At 44.9% G+C, this 22,792-nt stretch overlaps 1 protein-coding gene across 9 annotated transcripts in view; it reads left to right on the top strand.

Annotated features, from left to right (window-relative positions):
* The first annotated feature begins 811 nt into the window (after positions 1-811).
* snx19b (sorting nexin 19b) overlaps positions 812-22,792 on the top strand; it is a 190,568-nt gene continuing 168,587 nt past the window's right edge. For all 9 annotated transcript variants that reach the window (XM_072238546.1, XM_072238547.1, XM_072238548.1 and 6 more), the window contains exons 1-5: positions 812-2,611; positions 6,887-7,025; positions 9,187-9,287; positions 14,883-14,999; positions 21,264-21,394. In XM_072238546.1, coding sequence (XP_072094647.1) covers positions 968-2,611; positions 6,887-7,025; positions 9,187-9,287; positions 14,883-14,999; positions 21,264-21,394 — 2,132 coding nt within the window. In that variant the 5' untranslated portion in view covers positions 812-967. The remainder of the gene's footprint in view (positions 2,612-6,886; positions 7,026-9,186; positions 9,288-14,882; positions 15,000-21,263; positions 21,395-22,792) is intronic.

The raw sequence follows: 22,792 nt of genomic DNA, 5'->3' as shown, positions 1-22,792 counted from the left end.
GTGGACCTCGAGCACGTAGTAATCCTGTCAGAATTGCAGGAACACGGCACCTCAACATTTCCCAGTATCTGGTCTTATTCAGTTAGGGTGGGTGGTTTTCCACATCTGCCTCACCAACCCGGAGCAGTTCAGAGACGAGGAGGTCTTCCAGTGCTGCCGGTGTCAAATCAGAAACAAGAGAAAATCTGCAGATGCTGGAAATCCAAGCAACACCCACAAAATGTTGGAGGATCTCAGCAGGCCGGGCAGCATCTATGGAAAAAAAGTAACAGTCGACGTTTCGTCCCGAAATCCATAAATGTTGCCCGGTCTGCTGAGATCCTCCAGCATTTCGTGCGTGCTGCAGATGTCGACGTGGATGATGGGGCAGAGGATAAGACCCTCCAAGACTGCAGGTTGCGGTACGGGCGAGGTCTTCCAGGATGTCCGATGGGGCGGAGCATAAGGTCCTCCGAGATTGCAGGTGGCGCTGGGGGGGGGGGGAGGAGGACAAGATTCTTCAGGACTGCGAATATTGCTTTGAAAGAGGCCCTCCGGTATGTCGAGTGAAGCACTGGAAGGCGGCGCAGTGAAAGTAATCTTCCAGGGCTGCGGGTAGCGCTGCCACCGAGGTCCTCCAAGACTGCAGATGTCGCTACGGAAAGGGTCCTCCAGGACGCCGGGTGTCGCTACGGACGGGGTCCTCCAGGACACTGGGCGGCACTGTGAACGAGTACTTCGAGACAGCGGTTTGGGCAGCCGAAGAGGTCCTCCAGGACTGCGAGTGTCGCTGCGATAGTAGCCTAGCAGGACTGCGGACGAGGTACTCCAGGGCTATGAGTGGCGCTGCGGTCGAGGTCATCCAGGGAGGCGAGGGGTTACGCAACGGCGCGTCAATCCTAGGCCCACATTTGATGTGAGGGGCTGCAGTTCCTCCGCCTGCCGGGTGCCCAGACTCAGGCGGCGGGGTTCCAGTCACGGAGGCGCGATGCAGGGCCAGGACCAGCGGCACAGTGAGTTGTTGGTGGGGCCCAGGAAGTGGCTGGGTCTCGGGCTCTTGCTGCTGGCCTGCCTCTTCCTACAGCTGCTGCTGAACATCTGGTTGCTATGTGCCTGGGTGCTGCTACTGTTGTTAGGGGGCTGGCTGGGTTCGCAGCTGGTGCTCAGCCCCACCAGCCTGGTGCACCTGGAGAGGTTCATCAGCCTGGAGCCCTGGCCCAGCCAGGCAGACTCCAAGGTGCTGCTGGCTCGAGAGGTTGAAGATACCATCAGCAAAATTATCAGGGACTTCGTCAGCTGCTGGTACAAGACCGTGAGCCAGGAGCCAGAGTTTGTGGATGAGGTGCAGAAAGCCATGCAAGTCATGGCGGTGGAGCTCCAGAGAAGGATGGAGGGGGTGGACAGGAAGGCCCTGGCACGGAAGGTGCTCCTCTTATGCGGCTCCCACCTGGAGGTTTACATGAAGGCAAAGAGGACAACGGGTGAGAAGATCGCCCGCCAGCGAGGGCTGGATTCCGTCTGGAAAACATATTGCAAACTGAGCAAGCCCCACATTGCCCTGCAGAGCCCTGCTACTGAAGCGAATTATGCACGGGGCATTGTTGATTTGCTGTTGTATGTATTGGTGCCTTTTCCCAACTTGGAAACTAGGACAGGGAGATTTGTTGTGAGGGAACTTATCATGTGCAATGTGCTTCTACCCCTGATAAGAAAAATGTCAGACCCAGACTGGATAAATGGTATCATAATAGACATAGTCATGAAGGCAAGCAAGAAGACTGTTAATGTGGTGGAGCAGCCTTTGCATTTGGAAGTACCAACTTCCTTGCACTTGAACCCCCAAACGGAGGCAAATGATGAGAAGTTACCAACTCCCAAAACTGCTGATTCTCTCAGTAATGATCTTGTTGATGGTTTGGAGCTGAATATGGAGGAGGCAGATGCATCAGTAGAAGTGATTAAACCAAATGATAGAGTTGATCAATCCTCAGAAACTATAACCAATCGATCCGATCACCACAGGCCAGATAAATTAAACCTTTTCTATTCATGTGAGGAATTTGAACCTGAATCTCCGCATTCTGCTGTGGAAGGAGAATCCTTAATGTTTTCAGTGGCTGATGAACTGGCTGTGGACAGGTTATCTCCAGCAGAATTAACTAATGCTTCCGATGGGGCAGAAGGTGCAAGTGACGATGAAGTAATCATTAGCGAATCGGTGCTTCCGAAGCCAGATATTACCTTGCCATCGTTTGACCAAAATGCAGTTTCTGTGGAGCCTGAGCCTGTTCTTGAAGATACCAATGAGAAAGATGACACTCCAGCTACGTTAGTCAACTCCACATCAGCTCTGGCTCATGAGACAATCCGAATTCTCTCCAGGCGGCAGTCATTTCAGGAGAAAGAATTGATTCCAGCAGATGGTTCAACCTGTAACTCCTTGGAGGTTGTACCTGCAGGACCTGTGCTTGCATCGTCCCCGACGTCAGTCAGTGTGCCCACCTACAGTTTCGAACCGATTTGCAGTCCGGATACCCCAGTGGTAATTCACAATTTGAGAATCAGTGGAACAATCACAGCAAAAGAACACAGAGCAGGCGGATTTCACCCTTACACCTTGTACACTATTAAGGCAAGTCATTGGAAAATGATGAATCAATATCAGGGCATCAAGGGTTACAGGGAGAAGGCAGGTTGAGAGAGATAATAAATCAGCCATGATGGAATGGCAGAACAAACTTGATGAGCTGAATGGCCTAATTGTGCTCCTGTGTCTTATGGTTTTAAATTACAGGTATATACCATGTTGCTGGGTTTTGAGAGTGTGTGACTCCCCTGATAAAGTCTCTGAGTTTAATTCAATATGGTCACAAAGTAGTTGCATTACTGGACAAGTAATTTCCTTTTACTCCTTTATGTGATGCTTGTGGCACTAGTTAAGCCGGTATTCGTTCATTCATTTATCCATCTATCCATCCAGGTCAGAGGGAGGAATGGTGGTGTTGTGGTTAGCACAATGCTTTATAGTACCAGTGGCCCGGGTTCAATTCCTGCTGCTGCCTGTGAGGGGTTGGTATGTTCTCCCTGTGACCGCGTGGGTTTCCTCCGGGTGCTCTGGTTTCCTCCCACAGTCCAAAGACATACCAGTTGGTAGGTTATTTGGCTATTGTCAATTATCCCGTGATTAGGTTGGATTAAATCTGGTTTGGTGGCCGGTGTGGCTCAAGGCAACAGAAGGGCATATTTCACCCCGTATCGCAATAAATTAAATATCTATCTATATCCGTACAGCGTGGAGCAGGCCTTTCTGGGCCAATGAGTCACACCAGCCAGCACCCCTGACTTAACCCTAGCCTAATAGAGAAAGTGCAGTGCAGGCAGAAATTAAGGTGCATAAGGAGATAGATTGTGAAGTCAAGAGTCCATGTTACTGTACTAGGGGACTGTTCAATAGTCTGAGCCGTGGGGTCGAAGGAGAAGGGATGAAAAACCAGCAGGTTATCTCGTCTTGAGAGATTGCGGTGCAGTGGGATGCAGAAGGGTTGGTGCAGAATAAAATAGAACTTTATTGTTATTGCTCAGGGCAATGAGATTGTGGTGCTTCTCCAGTCCATGTAAAACAGATATTTGCAATGCTTAATTTTAAAAACGATCCCATATGTACATGCAACAGGTGACTTCAACAGTCCATAACACTCAAAGGCCATTGGCAAGCTGGGGTGCAGCATTATTCAGCCGCACAACAGCACTCAGGAAGAAGCTGTTTATCAGTCTTACTGCCTTTCCTTGGCTAATATGTTTCTGTATCTCCTACCAGATGGCAGGAGAGTGAACAGACAGTGTCCGGGATGGGATGGGCCTTTAGTGACGTTATGAGCGCATCGTAGGCATTGAGAGTTGTAGATTGTCTCCAGTATCGGTAGTTGAATCCCAGTGATGTGCTGAGCATTCCTAATCACTAACCGCCAGACTGCAGCGACAGCAGATAATAAAGAAAGCTTACAGAATATGATGGTTTATCACTATGGGAACCGAACACAAAAATAAAGAGATAGTCACCGATCCCTTTTCTCGTCCGCATACTTGAGTGCTCCACCATTCACCTGATGAAGTCCTGCCCTGATTTGTCCTGGCAGAGTGACACTTGTCTGCATTAAATTCCATCTGTCATTTTCAGCCTAGTTTTTCGGTTGGTCCAGATCACACTGTGCAAGCTGTGATTTAGATCAGTGAGTGGGCCGCTACTCACTGGAATTAGAAGTATGAGGGGTGACCTGATTGAAACCAATCGAATGTTGGAAAGCCTCTGTACTGTATAGCTGCTGTATGATATGGGACGACTTTATGTTGTAGGGACACGTCGTTGCATGCGCTATTAGGCGCGTATTGATCTGTACGTGTGTGTTCAGTTTGATTTCAGTCAGTAAAGAACCCTGTTAACTTAGCACCCGTCTCCAGCATTTTTATTTATAGTTTTGTTGTGTAACCTGGCCACATACACAACAGTCCCAATATAGTGGATGTGGAGAGGATGTTTCCTATGATGGGGGAATATAAGATCAGAGGTCACAGCCTCAGAATAGAGGGGCATCATTTAAAACGGAGATGAGGAATTTCTTTAACCAGACTGTGGTGAGTCTGGAATTTGTTGTCATAGGTGGCTGTGGAGGCCAAGTCATTGGGTATATGTGAGGCAGAGATTGATAGATTCTTGATTAGTCAGGGCGTGAAGGGATACAGGGAGAATGCAGGGAATTGTGGCTGAGGCGGAAAATGGATCGGCCGTGATGAAATGCCAGAGCAGACACGATGGACCAAATGGCCTAATTCTGATCCTCTATCAAACATGGTGTTTGATAGCTTCTTAACCAGGACCTCTATCCTTGGAAAACCAAGGTTCCCTAAACCTGGCAGGGTTATCTTTCCTAACAGAGATATACAAATTCTATACTTTCAATACTTTACCTGTGAAGGCCTCCCACTTACTAAGCATCCCTTTCCAGAAAACAACCAATCCACACTTGCCAGATCTCTTCTGATACCATCAAAATTGGCCTTTCTCCAACTTAGAATCTCAACCTGAGGACCAGACCTGTCCTTCTCCATTACTATTCTGAAACGAATGGAATTATAATCACTCGATCCAAAATATTCCCTGACACACACTTGTGTTATCTGCCCTGTTTCATTCTGTAAGAGGAGATCCAGTATCGTGCTCTCTCCAGTTGGGTCCTCTACATATTGACTCAGAAAACTTTCCTGAGTACATTTGATAAACTCTATGCCATCCAGTCCTTTTACAGTATCAGAGTCCCAGTTAATATGGAAAGTTAAAATCACCTACTATCACAACCTTCTGTTTCTTGCAAAAGTTTGCTCTCCCTCTACATCTGAATCCTGTGGATTGCCTAGTGGTCTATACTATAATTACATTAATGTGGTCATCCCTTTCTTATTCCTCAGTTCTACCCATTATTAAGGACCCCCAGCACCCAGGGCATGCCCTTTTCTCACTGTTACTATCAGGAAGGAGATACAGGAGCCTGAAGGCACACACTCAGCGATTCAGGAACAGCTTCTTCCCCTCTGCCATCCGATTTCTGAATGGACATTGAACCCATGAGCACTACCTCTCTACTTTTTTTATTGTTTCTATTTTTGCACTACCTATTTAACTTAACTGTTATATATTTTAATTCACAGATTTTTTTCTATTTTGATGTATTGGTTTGTCCAACTGCTGCAAGGACAACAAATTTCATGACATATGCGTGTGATACTAATTCTGATTCTGAATCAGTAGACGAGCTCTCCAGTCTGTCCTGTCTGAGCACTGGCATGACATTTTCTCTGACTTGTCATACTATACCTCCCCCTCTATCATGTCTAAAACAATAGGACCCCAAGCACTGAGCTGACGGCCCTGACCCTCTTGCAACCAAGTCCCACTCATGGCTACAATATCCTGATACAACAGTGACAGAATTAAATAAATAGACCAAGCTAGATAAAGACCTTATTCTAGAAGGCAGTCCCGATGAAGGGTCTCAGCCTGAAACATCGACTGCCCGTTTCCCTTCATAAATGCTGCCTGATCTGCTGTGTCGCTCAAGATTTCCAGCGTTTGCAGAATCTCTTGTCTCTTTATTCTGTGAGACTATCATTAACTCCCACATCATGTTATCAGAGTTGGAAAGCACAAATCAAACTGGACAAAAGAATGTTGGTGTGGAGAAGTAGAAAGCTGGAGGGAAAGTCTGTCTGGTCAGGAATCAGGGACAGTGAGTTGTGGGCATGTGTGTTGGCATTGGAAGTCTGATGGCACTTGTGGGCTGCCCACAGAACTTTCTCAATGCAAACGATGCATTTCACTGTATGTTTTGATATTTTGATGGACATGTGATAAATAAAGGTAATCTTTAATTTTGTGTAAACATGCATCATTAAGTTTTAATTATATTTTTTTAAATATTGCTGTTATCTACCCAGCTGTGTGTACAGAGAACATGGTAGTGTTGCGGTTAGCCCAACACTTTAACACACCGACTTTTAAGATTGGAGTTCATTTCCCGCTGCTGTCTTTCAGGAGTTTGTGAACTCTTCCCTTGACAGTGTGATTTTTCTTGCTCCTTCTGAAGACATTGGTTAGAATCAGTGACTTGTGGGCATGCTACGTAGGTGCCAGAAAGGTGGCAACATTTGCCAGTGCAGTCCTCGCTGATTTGATTTAACAACTGAAGCTAATCTTTAAATGCAGTAAGTGTAAAGATGCAGGAAATTTCCAGAAGCTTTGCAGAAAGTCGATATTGAAAAGGTTTGGTGTGAACATAGTTTTCTGAAGGATGTAGATTTGGTGGTGAATCGCTTGCTTTGCACTGACAGATATTTAATGCTTACCTGTTCACAGTATGAAACGGCACTGGACACCGACAACCCCGGAACGCTACAGCAGGTGGCCTATCACACCGTTAATCGGCGGTACAGTGAATTCCTGAATTTGCAAGCCAGGCTGGAGGAAAAGGCAGAACTTCGTAAACTCATGAAAAGTAAGGAGCACAACAATGCAACGGCGTGTCTGAATGGCTTGATGGGGTGGGAAAAGAAAACCTTCCATTTTTCACATTTCCTCAACATAGAAGGAGACATTTTCAAAGTTCAAAGATTGAAGTATGTACATCTTCACTATATACTATCTTCCGGCATTTACAGGAAAATGAAGCAATACAAGAGAATATATGAAAAATAGCTAATTAATTATCCAGTTTGGCGGGGCCGAGGACTGTTTCCCTAGACAACAGCGAGTTGAGCACCCCTGAGGCTGGCCGGGGGGCTACATCAATAATAAACATTGTACATACTCAGCAACACACACAAAATGCCGGAGGATCAGGTCAGGTAGCATCTATAACATCTACGGAAAGGAATAAACAGTTGGTGTTTCAGGTCGAGAGGCTTTTTCAGGACTGGGAAGGAAGGGGGAAGATGCCAGGTGGGGGATGTGAGAGGGAGGAGGATAGCTAGAATGTGATCGGTGAAGGTAGGGAGGAGAAGTAAAGGGCTGGCGAGGGAGGGATCTGAGAGGAGAGGAGAGTGGACCACAGGAAGGATAGAAGAGGGAAGGGAACCAGAGGGAGGTGAGAGACTGGTGAGGAGAAGCGATAAGAGAACAGAGTATGGAATAGAAGCAGAGGTTTTTTTTACACACAGAGTCTGGGTTCCTGGAATGTGCTGCCTGGGGTGACAGTAAAGGCAAACACATGAGGGACTTTCAAGAGATGTTCAGACAAGCACATGAATGTGAGGAAAATGGATGGATATGGACATTGTGTAGGCAGAAGGGATTAGTTTAGTTGACCATTTGATGACTAATTTAATTGGTTTGGCCTTTATGATGGGCCTGTTCCTGTGTTGTACTGTTCTATGTTCTCATTTTCTATTTTATAAGCAAAAAATTTGTACAGGAAACACTTTAGTAAATTTGAAATGGAACAGCCTGATCGGTGCTATAGAAATACAAGTCTGGTTTTCCTTTCTGTAATTTGTGTGGATCTTTCTGGATTTCAGCAATGAGATGTCAATGCTTTTTAATTTTACTGAGTGACACACGGAAGACGACACTGGAGCCTGTCGATGATGGAATCTGGACAACAAACAATTGGCTGGAAGAACTCAGCGGGTCAGGCAGCATCTCTGAAGGCAATGTGGATGACGTAGGGACTCGAGCTGAAATGTCGACAACCCTGCAGGGAGTTGAGGACGTAGCTCAGCACGTCACAGGAACCATCCTCCCCTCATGGTCTCCGTCAATACTTCTCGCTGCCTCAGTAAAGCAACCAGAATAATCAAAGACCCCAGGACATTCTCTCTTCTCTCCTCTCCCGTCAGGCAGGAGATACAAAAGCCTGAAAGCACGTACCTCCAGGCTCAAAGACAGCTGCTATCCCACTGTCATCAGACTCTCGAATGGACCTCTGGTACAATGAAGTGGGCTCCTGGCCTCACAGCCTATCTCAGAATCAGAGTCAGGTTGAATATCACTGACATGTATGTTGTGAAATTTCTTGTCTTGTGGCAGCAGTTCAGTGCAATACACAAAATATGCCATAAATTCTCAGAGAGGAGGAAGCTGTTCCTAAAATGTTGAGTGTGTGTCTTCGAGCTCCTGTACGTCCTCCCAGATGGTAGTAATTGGTAGGGGGCATGTCCTGGATGGTGGGGTTCCTTAATGGTGGATGCTGCCTTTTTGAGGCATGACCTTTTGAAGATGACCTGGACGGTGGGGAAGCTAGTGCCCATGATGGAGCTTTTTCTGATCCTGTGCAGAGGCCCCTCCATACCAACAGGTCAAATTACTTGTTATGATTTTGCACTTTATCGTTTATCTGCACTGCACTTTTTCATTAGCTTTTACACTTTATTCTGTGTTGTTATTGTTTTTCCCCATTCTACCTCCATACACTGTGTCATGATTTGACCTGTATGAACGGTATGCAAGACAAGGTTTCCACTGTATCTCGTTATATGTGACAGTAATAAACTAATTTCAATACTGTCTGCCGCCACAAATGCTGCCTGCCTTGCTGAGTTTCTCCTTGCTGATAATACTTCTAAGACTCAGCTTGAACTACAATGTGCAAAATTGTTGACATTACTTCTGTTGCAGTTTGATTCAGTTTGCCCCAATAACAGATTTTTGCTGTTTCCCAGATGTAAAAGGACCAAAGAAGCTCTTTCCTGATCTGCCATTTGGAAATATGGATAGTGACAAAGTTGAGGCTCGTAAAAGCCTCCTCGAGACATTTCTGAAGGTAGGAACAAGCTAATGCACAGCAGTATTTTGTCTCTGTACGAGAGTTGGTTCTGACTAGACTGTCAGTCTCTATAGAAGCCCTATACCCAGTCTCTCAGAAGAATTGCTAATGTTTCATGGTAACTGAGTATAACAGAAATGATGTAGGTGCAGAATTTGCCTTCTCCTCCTCTTCATGAGAATGTGCACTGAGGCTCTAAGTTGGGATCCAGGAGCACTTTAAAATGTCCATTCTAACCAGCTGATTAGCGATGTAGCTGAGTAAAATTCTACAGATGTACTGTGGAGAGCATTAAACTGGTTGCATCACCGTCTGGGGTGGAGGGGCCACTGCACAGAATCGGGAAAAAGCTGCAGAAAGTTGAAAGCTCAACTAGCTCCATCATGGGCACTGGCCTCACCAGCATTCAGGACACCTTCAAAAGGCGATGCCTCAAAATGGTGGCATCAGTCATGAAGGACCCTTGCCACACAGCAGTGAGACAGATCGGCTAGTTGAATGATGTCGTCGCAACAACCTCACACTCAGAGTCAGTGAGACCAAAGAATTGATTTGGGCCTTCAGGAAGGGGCAGTCGAGAGAATACACATTGAGGTGTCAGCAGTGGAAAGGGAGAGCAGCTTCAAGTTTCTGGGGTTCAGTATCTTCAAGGATCTGTCCTGGGCGCAGCCCATGGACACAATCATAAGACCATAAGAAATAGGAGCAGAAGTAGGCCATTCAGCCCATTAATTTTGCCCCACCATTCAATCATGGGCTGATCCAATTCTTCCAGTCATCCCCATCCCCTGCCTTCTCCCCATACTCTTTGATGCCCTGGCTAATCAAGAACCTATCTATCTCTGCCTTAAATACACCCAATGACTCCAAATACACCTCCACAGCTGCTCGTGGCAACAAATTCCACAGATTTACCACACTCTGACTAAAGTAATTTCTCCGCATCTCAGTTCTAAATGGACGTCCTTCAATCCTGAAGTCGTGCCCTCTTGTCCTAGAATCCCCTACCATGGGAAATAACTTTGCCATATCTAATCTTTTCAGGCCTTTTAACATTCGGAATGTTTCTATGAGATCCCCTCTCATTCTTCTGAACTCCAGGGAATACAGCCCAAGAACTGCGAAGTGTTCCTCATACGGTAACCCTTTCATTCCTGGAATCATTCTCGTAAACCTTCTCTGAACCCTCTCCAATGTCAGTATATCCTTTATCAAATAAGGAGGCCAAAACTGCACACACTACTCCATGTGTGATCTTATGAGTGCCTTGTAGAGCCTCAACATTACATCCTTGACATACATCGTAAAAAGCAGTGGTCCCAACACTGACCCCTGTAGAACTCCACTGCTAACTGGCAGCCAGCCAGAATAGGATCCCTTTACTCCCACTCTCTGTTTTCTGCCAACCAGCCAATGCTCCACCCTGCTGGTAACTTTCCTGTAATTCTATGGGTTCTTATCTTGCTAAGGAGCTTCATGTGTGGCATCTTGTCAAAGGCCTTCTGAAAATCCAAGTACACCACATCTACTGCATCTGCTTTGTCTACCCTCCTTGTAATTTCCTCAAAAAATTGCAGTAGGTTTGTCAGGCAGGATTTTCCTTTCAGGAAACCATGCTGGCTTAGGCCTATCTTGTCGAGTGTCTCTAGGTACCCCGTAATCTCATCCCTAACAATCGATTCCAACAACTTCCCAACCACTGATATCAGGCTAACAGGTCTATAATTTCCTTTCTGGTACCTCCCACCCTTCTTAAATAGCGGAGTAACATTTGCAATTTTCCAGTCATCCAGTACAATGCCAGAATCTATCGATTCTTGAAAGGTCATCATTCGTGCAGCTGCAATCTCTCCAGCTACTTCCTTCAGAATCCAAGGATCCATTCCATCAGGTCCAGGAGATTTATCCACCCTCAGACCATTAAGTTTCCTGAGCACCGTCTCAGTCGTAATTTTCATTGCATATACTTCACTTCCCTGACACTCTTGAATGTCCGGTATACTGCACACGTCTTCCACTGTGAAGACTGATGCAGAATACGCTTTCGGTTCCTCTGCCATCTCTGCATCTCTCATTATAATATCTCCAGCGTCATTTTGTATTGGTCCTATACAGGTTTCCCCCACCATCTGAAGGTAGAGCGTTCCTATGAAACAGTTTGTAAGCTGGAATGTCATAAAGTGAAGAAGCAATTATCATTTATTTATATGGGAAAATTTTGTGAGTGTTCGCAGACCCAAAGATAACCTACCAAGTCATGCCAAATAACACATAAAACCTAAAATAACAGTAACATATAGTAAAAGCAGGAATGATATGATAAATACACAGCCTATATAAAGTAGAAATACTTTTCCACAATCATTGCCTGAACTGTTCTCCGCAGTGAAAATCTCAGGCAAGTGCTCTCGGCAGAAACACTCTCTCCAGTAACCTTTAAGCTATGAAGCTGCCAAATCATACCAAATAACACATAAAAATACACAGCCTATATGAAGTAGAAATATGTATGTACAGTGTAGTATCACTTACCGGAATTGGGAAAGTGCGGAGCACACTGATGATGGTGTGTTAGACTTGTTGGAGTTAGGGTGGTGCAGTGGCCCCCACCCTCCAGGCCGCTGAACATTGCCGCGAAGCATGCAGGGGTACAGCGGTAGCCAGGATGCATCCAGCACATCTTTAAGAAAAAAGCCGAAATAAACATGCTAATTAATTAGGTGCCACCCGGCACGTAATTGTCAGCCTAGATCAGTACCGATTGCGAATCGGTTATCTGTCTGCGGCCTGGCTGTTGGGGTGGTAGGAGACTGGGGTGTCATCTCATCGTCGTCTGTTTCCATTAGAGCAGGCAGCTCATCTTCTCCTATGACTGCCCGCCTTGATATCGAAGGTCGAGGTTCGTCGTCTGCTGTGGCTGATGTGGAAGGCTTGCTTGGCTGCTGAGCCTCACGCATTTTTCTATCATACAGTTCTTTGTAAGCACTCAACCCATCCTGCAAATATCCCCTAAACCGACGTACCCTTTCAAAATTAAAGTCGTACTTTATCATTACTCATTTGGTTTCGATTGTTATCCTTTCCTCTTCCAACTGCATCAGTTCTTCATCTATCAGTTCTTGGTCATGGGATCCCAAAACCTCTTCAACATCATTTTCGTCAGCTTCCACAAACCAAACTCACTTAATCCCCAAGATCAAAACACTTAATTATGTCTAGTTTTACGCTAAGTGTAACACCCTTACGAGCTCTTTCAGGCTTTTCCGATACCATAGAACTCATCTTGCAAAGGGCTGCACACAGGCACGTGTTTAAGCAATGTGGGCGAGAATGCCGTTCCGAATCTGGGGAAGAGCGCCTTTTATCGTGCGCTGATTTTTTTTCATGCGCTGCCTTTCTTCGTAACAGTGAAGACACCTGTTAGTGAAAACAGGGTACTAATGTAGGTCTTTCGTAACAGTGAGGTTTCATAAAGCGAACGTTCGAAAAGTGGGGGACACCTGTATCTACCCTCGACTCTCTTTTACCCTTTATATACTTAAAAAAGCTTTTAGTACACTGTATCTTCTTTGACATTAGTTGCCAGCTTCCTTTCATAATTCATCTTTTCCTTCCTAATTACCTTCTTAGTAGTTTCCGTCTGCAAGTTTTTAAAAGTTTCCTAATCGTCCATCTTCCCACTAGCTCTGGCTTTTTTGTAGGCCCTCTGTTTTGTTTCACTTTGGCTCTCACTTCATTTGTTAGCCACGGTAGTATCCTTCTTCCCTTTGAAAATTTCTTCTTATATCTGTCTTGCACTTCCCTCATTTTTCGCTGAAACTCCAGCCTTTGCTGCTCTGCTGGCCTTCTTGCGAATGTCTCTTTCCAGTCAGCTTTGGCCGGTTCCCCTCTCATACCATTGTAATTTCCTTTATTCCACTGAAATACCGACACATTGGATTTTATTCTCTTCCTCAAATTTCAATGTGAACTTGATCATATTGTGATCACTGTTCCCCAAGGGTTCCTTAACCTTAAGCTCTCTTATCACCTCAGGGTCATGAAGAAGGCGTGCCAGTGGCTCTGCTCCTTTAGGTGTTTGAGGAGATCTGATTTGCCACCAAGGACTTTTGCAAATTCCTGTGGATGTATAGTGGAGAGTGTTCTGACTGGTTGCATCACCCCCTCCAATGCACAAGATTGCAAGAAGCTGCAAAGTGTTGTAGCCTCAGCCAGCTCCATCACAAGCAGAACGCCGCCCATTATCAAGGACATCTTCAAGAGGTGGTGTTTTAAGAGGACAGCATTCAAAATTAAGGGCCCTCACCATCCAGGCTGTGCCCCCTTTTCAATATAACCATCAGGGAGGAGGTACAAGAGCCCAAACCTCAATGATTCAGGAACATCATCTTCCCCTCCATCATCAGATCTCTGAACAGTCCACAAACCTATAAACATACCTCATTATTCCTTTGTTTTAAACTATTTATTCTGTAATTTGGGTCTAGAGGACCTGAGTTATAAGGGAGCACTGAATAGGATCAGACTTTATTTCTTAGAATGTAGAAGATAAGAGAGGAGATTTGATAGAGGAAGGGGAATGGAGGGCTGTGGTCCAGGTGCAGGTCAATGGGAGTAGGCGGTGTAAATGGTTTGGCGCAGACTACATGGGCTGAAGGGCCTGTTTCTGTGCTGTACTTTGTATGACTCTGTGACAAAGGCCTTATATTATTATAAATGGTCATAGTCATAAAAAAAGTACTGCACAGAAACAGGCCCTTCAGCCCATCTGTTGCAAATCAACAAATTTCCAGTCAGTGATGATAAGCCCGATACTGATTTTGACTTTTGTCGTAGTACAAAAAGAGGAGCAATAATAAGAGATGATTTGAAACTCTTACATTGACTCCATTAACAGGAGGATCACTTCTTGCTATTAGCATTTCAGATTGAAGATCTTATGTTGGGGGTTGACCTGAAATAGAAACTGGTTTATCTTTCATGAAGGGCTCAGTTTTTGTAGCAGTTCTGTTTTTCTTTCAGTATAACGAGGGATATGAGAGAGGATTGAAAAGTAGATTTGTTGAGCTTATTGAATTATTATATTGAATGGCAGGGGCAGCACTAGTGTAGCGGCTAATACTTCGCAGTTCTTGCGATGCAGGTTCAATTCCCACCGCTGCTTTAAAGAATTCTTATATTTTCTTTGTGACTGCATGGGTGCTCCAGTTTCCTCCCACGTTCCAAAAATATATGGGTTAATAAGAATTGGTAAGTTGTGGGCATGCTGTATCAGTGCCCAAAGCATGGCAACACTTGTGGGTTGCACTCAACACAGCCTTGGACTGAGGTTGTTGATATAAATGATACATTTCACTCTGTGTGTCAATATATATGTGACAAACAAAGCTCATTATTGCTGGGGTTTCTGCTTCTAATTTTGTATCTAAGTACTGATTCCAGGTGTAATCAAATAACTTATCACAGTTTACTTCTATAAGCTTTCAGTTTTGGAATTGAAACTTAAAGGCTAACTTTCTAATTCTGAGCGTTAATTTGACTCATTATTTTGTTCTCTTTGTGGACTAACAACGTTCTCATATTCTAATGCAGCAACTGTGTGCCATTCCTGAAAGTGCATACTCTGATGAGATGCAGGAGTTCCTGGCCTTAAACACTGATGCCAGAATTGCTTTTGTGAAGAAGTCCTTTGTTTCCAGGATTGATAAGGTAGTGTTGTTTATACTTTTTGGGAAAGTTTTAATTAATCAGCCTCTCTTAAGTTTAAGATTAAGTTCAAATTTAATTGTCATTCAAACATATATGAAAACCCATGAATACAGCCAAGTGAAACAGTGTTACCTGGGGCCAAGGTGCAAAACACAGTACCAACAGTCATACACATCACAAGGCACATATAAGGTAGCAGTAAAGTACAGTCAGAAGAAAATATACTCCTTGGGTCCATGAATGCTGCAGCATCATGGCACCGACTCTGCCTCTGTCCTGGATGACAGCAAACAGGCAGCACCACAGCTTGAGGCTTAGTCCTCATGACCAAGGCCACTCAGTTCCCCTGCTGTGTGCCAATAAACCAGTGAACTGGCCTTGCAGCATTCCACCTTACCAGTGTCCAGCAGGGTCTTGCGATCACAAGAAAAGTGACTAAGACAATCATTAGCTGTGACACTGCTCGCCACTTTTGTGCACCGACTCCGACGCCTCTCTGTCACAGGCAGCAACATGGTCTGCACCAAGTCCAGCTCCTTCAGTTTATTCACCAATGAGCAACTCGCTAATGAAGTAGACCAGCAGTTCTTTACGTTGGTGATGTCCAGCAGAGTCTTGTAATCATAAAAAAAATACATTTGAAGTAGACAGTAGCTCCTTTGCTTGGCCCCGTGGAAGAGCGCGCCCTCTTGCTGCTCATATTCAAAGCTGATATTACCTAGTGACAGCTATACATATTCCTTTAGCTAAAAAATGGGAGTTAAGGGTCGAAATGCACTTGTTTTTTTTCTGCTGCGTTCACTGTTGAGGAGGTTAGAACTTTGCTACCAGCACACAGAAGTCATAGTCAGAAGCAAGATCAAGAGTAGCGCTGTAGCACAGCTTCAGTGACCCAGGTTTCATCTGGTGTTCTCTAGTGATTTTTGTATTCTGTCCCTATGGATGCGTAGTTTCACCCCGTGCCCCATTTTTTTCCGCACATCCCAGAGTTATACTGCTTTATAGTTAGCCCAAATATATGTGGCTGAACCTGTGGAACTCATTGCCACAGACTTCTGAGAGGCCAAGTCATTGGATATATTTAAAGCGGAGGTTGATAGGTTGTTGATTAGTAGGGGCAGCAACGTTTATGGGAAGAAGGCAGGAGAATGGGGTTGAGAGGGATAATAAATCAGCCATGATGGAATGGTGGATGAGACTCGATAGGCTGAATGGCTTAATTCTGTTCCTGTGTATTATGAATGGAGGGTGGGATGTGAGAAACTAGCTTACAGGGAAATAAGTGAGGGGAATGGGATTGCAGTGTGAGCTAGCATAGGTTTGATGGACCAAATGGCCTTATATGTCATAGGGAAATAACAAGCGTGTTGGAAGTCAAATGCTGCCCTGCCTGTGGATCCCCTTGTGCATCAGGGATGGAGCACTGATGACCAGAACTGAGCTGCAGATAGTCCTGCCAGATTTACAGTGAGGATGGCAGACATGTATAACAGCCTCATGTGAATGTCATTGCAGACCTCGATTGGTTACCTGGTTTTCCTTACTTTATTTCAGTTTTAGTTTAGGTAGTGCAGTAGGTAGCGTAACACTTTGTAGCACCAACAATTGGAGTTTGATTCCTGCTTGGGTCTGCAAGGAGCTTGTACGTTCTCCCTGTGACTGTGTAAGTTTCCTCTGGGTGCTCTGGTCTCCTCCCACATTCCAAAAATGTATGGGTCAATAAGAATTGGTAAGTTGCAGGCATACTGACGTAGGTCCTGCTGTAGGGGCTGCCCAAAACCTCGACTGTACTCTTCTCCGTAGATGCTGCCTGGCCTGCTGAGTTCCTGCAGCATTTTGTGTGTGTTGCTTGGATTTCCAGCATCTGCAGATTGTCTCTTGTTTGTGTTTGTGGAACTGTGTTCTTCTTTGTTCTTTCTTTCTGCACAGCTTCCTTAGATTCTCAGCTCTTCACAACTTTGTCAGTCGGCTCTAGATTGGCTGAGGCCTTCCTCTTACTATCTTGGGCTTTCTTCCACTGTTTCATGAGCTGTCTCCTTTCTCGAACCAGTTGCTCGATCTCCTTCTGCCTGCTGGACTTTATTGGCGGTGATGTTGCCTTTCAGCTCTTTCTTGCGTTGACTCCAAACTGCTCTTTCCTGTAGCAGTAGCTGATGTCTCCCATTGCATCCAACTTCTTTTCTGTTGTTCCTTTTAATTGCTGCAAAATTTTCATTAAGTCATTGTTGATCGTTTCCCACTTTTTTTTATCTGCAGTTTTGGGCAACTTAGCGAGTGGTCTGTGCCCTCTGATCTTTCTCTCCTCAGGACATGTTGGTGGTTGGGTGGGTCCCTCAGCTCGGATTTCTGTGCTAACCTCCTCAGTGACAAGGATGCTGATGCTCTGCGAACTTTGGTTTGTGTCCAGTCGCTGCACTTCACTCAGCATAGTTGATTGACTTCACAAGAAGTACTGGTCAAAGTGAGGCCCCTGGCCCTGCTCCTTCAAGAACCGTTTCCTCCCTTGATGGATATTCAACCTTCTCCTACCCACAGATGCACACCTAACACTTGTGTCCCACTACTGCTGCTGGTGTTTTGGTGATCTCTTGTGCAGTACTCTCTTTATTCATGGTAGATTCCACTCCTAGGTCTGTAGCCATGTTATCAGTCATTCGGCCAATTTGTGCCCACAGTCTTGCAAGCTTTACGGGTATCTTCCTTTGCTGCCTTTTCTTAGCCATTAAAGGGTGCCTCCAACATGCTGAAGCAGCATTGAGGACGGTCGCTATGGGTAGCTAGCCCATGACTGTCCCATTGGGGTCTATTCCCTCCTGTCAGCTGTCTTTTCATGCTGTTACAAGGCATTGAACACTTATTCTCTGATAAGTAAGAACTGTACAAAGGCCATTGACAGTCTGTCAAAGGGCCATCAGGGATTTTCATAGATGGAACATCAGGATTTGCAGGCTGAGGTGTAGTTGTGGCTTGAGTGTGACTGCATCTCGTGAGTAGTCTTCTGCAGCTAAGCATCCCACTTGATCAGTCCCGCAAGACTACCAAGTAAACGTGGCAATGGAAACACAAAGAAACAGGCACTGGGGCCGGTGAGCTAATCTCATAATCCAGGCTATGCTCTTCCATCATCAAGGACCCCAGGCTATGCTTTTCTATCATCAGGATCTCCACCATCCAGATCATGCTCTTTTTTTGCTGCTGCCATCAGGATGAATGTACAGGAGGCTCAGGAATTAGATTCAGGAACAGTTATTACCCCTCAACCATCAGGCTCTTGAACCAGAGGGAATAACTTCACTCAACCCAACACTGAACTGATTCCACAATCTATTGACTCACTTTCAAGAACTCTTCATCTCATGTTCTCAATATCTATTGCTTATTTATTATTATTATTATTTTTGTGCTGTACTTATCTATCACTTGAGACAATAGTACCTAGGAGCAGAATTAGGCCATTAGGCTGTCGAGTCTGCTCTGCCATTCCATCATGGCTGATTTATTAACCTTCTCGACCCCATTCTCCTACCTCATTTCTGTAAACTGTCACACCTTGATTAATCAAGAGCCTATCAACCTTAAATATACCCAATGACTTGGCCTGCGCAACTGTCTGTGCCAATGTGCCCACTGGCTAAAGTAATTTTTCCTCATCTCTGTTCTAAAGGGACGTTCATCTACAAACCCCATTTCCAGAAAAGTTGGGATATTTTCCAAAATGCAATAAAAACAAAAATCTGTGATATGTTAATTCACGTGAACCTTTATTTAACTGACAAAAGTACAAAGAAAAGAATTTCAATAGTTTTACTGACCAACTTAATTGTATTTTGTAAACATACACAAATTTAGAATTTGATGGTTGCAACACACTCAACAAAAGTTGGGACAGAGGCATGTTTACCATTGTGTTACATCACCTTTTAATAATACTTTTTAATCGTTTTGGAACTGAGGATACTAATTGTAGTAGATTTGCAATTGGAAATTTTGTCCATTCTTGCTTGATATAAGACTTCAGCTGCTCAACAGTCCGTGGTCTCCGTTGTTTGATTCTCCTCTTCATGATGTGCCATTGATTTTCAGAGTCAATGGTACCTTCACATACATGCAACTCACCCATGCCGTGGGCACTGATGCACCTAGTACACATAGTGCACATAGAATAGTACAGCACAGTACAGGCCCTTCGGCCCACAATGTTGTGCCGACCCTTAAACCCGGCCTCCTATATAACCCCCCACCTTAAATTCCTCTATATACCTGTCCAGTAGTCTCTTAAATTTCACTGCCTCCACCGCTGACTCAGGCAGTGCATTCCACACACCAGCTGCCCCTCCACGCTACCAAGTATCCTGCCATTTACTTTGTACTCTGCCTTGGAGTTTGTCCTTCCAAAGTGTACCACCTCACACTTCTCTGGGTTGAACTCCATCTGCCACTTCTCAGCCCACTTCTGCATCCTGTCAATGTCTCTCTGCAATCTTTGACAATCCTCTACACTATCTACAACACCACCAACCTTTATGTCGTCTGCAAACTTGCCAACCCACCCTTCTACCCCCACATCCAGGTCATAGATAAAAATCACAAAAAGTAGAGATCCCAGACCCGATCCTTGTGGGACACCACTAGTCACAACCCTCCAATCCGAATGTACTCCCTCCACCATGACCCTCTGCCTTCTGCAGGCAAGCCAATTCTGAATCTACCTGGCCAAACTTCCCTGGATCCCATGCCTTCTGACTTTCTGAATAAGCCTACCGTGTGGAACCTTGTCAATGTCTTACTAAAATCCATGTTGGTCACACCCAGTGCACTACCCTCATCTATACGCCTGGTCACCTCCTCAAAGAACTCTATCAGGCTTGTTAGACACGATGCGCCCTTCACAAAGCCATGCTGACTGTCCCTGATCAGACCATGATTCTCTAAATGCCCATAGATCCTATCTCTAAGAATCTTTTCCAGCAGCTTTCCCACCACAGACGTAAGGCTCACTGGTCTATAATTATCCGGACTATCCCTACTACCTTTTTTGAACAAGGGAACAACATTCGCCTCCCTCCAATCCTCCGGTACCATTCCCGTGGACAACGAGGACATAAAGATCCTAGCTAGAGGCTCAGCAATCTCTTCCCTTGCCTCATGGAGCAGCCTGGGGAATATTCCGTCAGGCCCCGGGGACTTATCCATCCTAATGTATTTTAACAATTCCAACACCTCCTCTCCCTTAGTATCAACATGCTCCAGAACATCAACCTCACTCATATTGTCCTCACCGTCATCAAGTTCCCTCTCATTGGTGAATAGCGAAGAGAAGTATTCATTGAGGACCTTGCTCACTTCCACAGCCTCCAGGCACATCTTCCCACCTTTATCTCTAATCGGTCCTACCTTCGCTCCTGTCATCCTTTTGTTCTTCACGTAATTGAAGAATGCCTTGGGGTTTTCCTTTACCTTACTCACCAAGGCTTTCTCATGCCCCCTTCTTGCTCTCCTCAGCCCCCTCTTAAGCTCCTTTCTTGCTACCCTATATTCCTCAATAGACCCATCTGATCTTTGCTTCTTGAACCTCATGTATGCTGTCTTCTTCCACCGATTAGACTTTCCACCTCACTTGTCACCCATGGTTCCTTCATCCTAACACTCTTTATCTTCCTCACCGGGACAAATTTATCCCTAACATTGTGCAAGTGATCCCTAAACATCGACTACATGTCCATAGTACACTTCCCTGCAAGAACATCATCCCAATTCACACCCGCAAGTTCTAGCCTTATAGCCTCATAATTTGCCCTTCCCCAATTAAAAATGTTCCTGTCCTCTCTGATTCTATCCTTTTCCATGATAATGCTAAAGGCCAGGGAGTGGTGGTCACTGTCCCCCAGATGCTCACCCACTGAGAGATCTGTGACCTGACTCGGTTCGTTACCAAATACTAGATCTAATATGGCATTACCCCTAGTCGGCCTGTCAACATACTGTGACAGGAATCCATCCTGGACATACTTAACAAACTCTGCCCTGTCTAAACCATTGGAACTAATCAGGTGCCAATCAATATTAGGGAAGTTAAAGTCACCCATGATAACAACCTTGTTATTTTTGCACCTTTCCAAAATCTGCCTCCCAGTCTGCTCCTCGGTATCTCTGCAGCTACCAGGGGGCCTGTAGAATACTCCCAATAGAGTAACTGCTCCCTTCCTGTTCCTGACTTCCACCCATACTGACTCAACATACTAACGTGAGCTGCTTTTCCTACAGATTGTTGTTGGTGCAATTGTAGATACATTGAAGACCGCATTCCCTCGAATAGAACCCCAAAGTCCGACGGAGGAACTGGGAGAATGTGATGTAGATGGAAAGACTCAAGGAGATGGAAAGAAAGCTATCAAGTAGGTACCTGTAAAACACAATAAAGGCTTTTTAGTCTTTGAAATCTTTTATTACATAAAGATGAAGTACCCTCTTCTCATTACTGCTATCAGGGAGGAGGAGGAGGTGGTGGTGGAGGTACAGGAGCCTGATGACACACATTCAATGATTCAGGAACAGTTTCTTTCCCTCTGCCATCAGATTTCTGAATGAACAATGATCCCGTGAATGCTACCTCGCTGTTTTTCAGTAAAATAAAATATATTTTTATATATATAAATAATAGTTTTGAAAAATTATGTAATGCAGTGTATTTCTGCCACAAAGCCAGGAAACTAAACCTGGTTGTCACTGAGTTTTTATTTCTTATTGTTCCTAAAGACCATAAGATATAGGAGCAGAAGTAGGCCATTTGGCCCTTTGAATCATGGGCTGATCCAATTCTTCCAGTCATTTCCACTCCCCTGCCTTCTCCCCATACCCTTTGATGCCCTGGCTAATCAAGAACCTATCTATCTCTGCCTTAAATGCACTCAATAACTTGGCCTCCACAGCCACTCGTGGCAACAGATTCCACAGATTTACCACCCTCTGACTAAAGTAATTTCTCCGCATCTCTTCTAAATGGACGTCCTTCAAAACTGAAGTCGTGCCTTCTTGTCCGAGACTCCCCCCCTGTCATGGGAAATAACTTTGCCATATCTAATCTGTTCAGGCCTTGTAACAATTGGAATGTTTCTATGAGATCCCCCCCTCTTTCTCCAGAACTCCAGGGAATACAGCGCAAGAGCTGCCGGACGTTCCTCATACGGTAACCGTTTCATTTCTGGAATCATTCTCGTGAATCTTCACAGAACCCTCTCCAATGTCAGTATATCCTTTCTAAAATAAGGAACCCAAAACTGCACACAATACTCCAAGTGTGGTCTTACGAGTGCCTTATAGAGCCTCAACATCATATCCCTGCTCTTATATTCTATACATCTAGAAATGAATGCCAACATTGCATTTACCTTCTTCACCACTGACTCACCCTGGAGGTTAACCTTCAGGGTATCCTGCGCTAGGACTCCCAAGTCCCTTTGCATCTCTGCATTTTGAATTCTCTCCCCATCTAAATAATAGTCTTCCTGTTTATTTCTTCCACCAAAGTGCATGGCCATGCACTTTCCAACATTGTATTTCATTTGCCACTTCTTTGCCCATTCACTTAAACTATCAAAGTCTGTCTGTTTCCTCAACACTACCTGCTCATCCACTTATCTTTGTGTATCATCGGGAAATGTAGCCACAAATCCATTAATCCCATGGTCCAAATCTTTGACATACATTGTAAAAAGCAGCGGTCCCAACACCAACCCCTGTGGAACATCACTGGTAACTGGCAGCCAAGCAGAATAGGGCCCTTTATTCCCACT

Source organism: Mobula birostris, chromosome 20 (genome assembly GCF_030028105.1).
Source record: "Mobula birostris isolate sMobBir1 chromosome 20, sMobBir1.hap1, whole genome shotgun sequence".
NCBI lineage: Eukaryota > Metazoa > Chordata > Chondrichthyes > Myliobatiformes > Myliobatidae > Mobula > Mobula birostris.
This window is presented reverse-complemented; position numbering and strand designations above follow the sequence as displayed.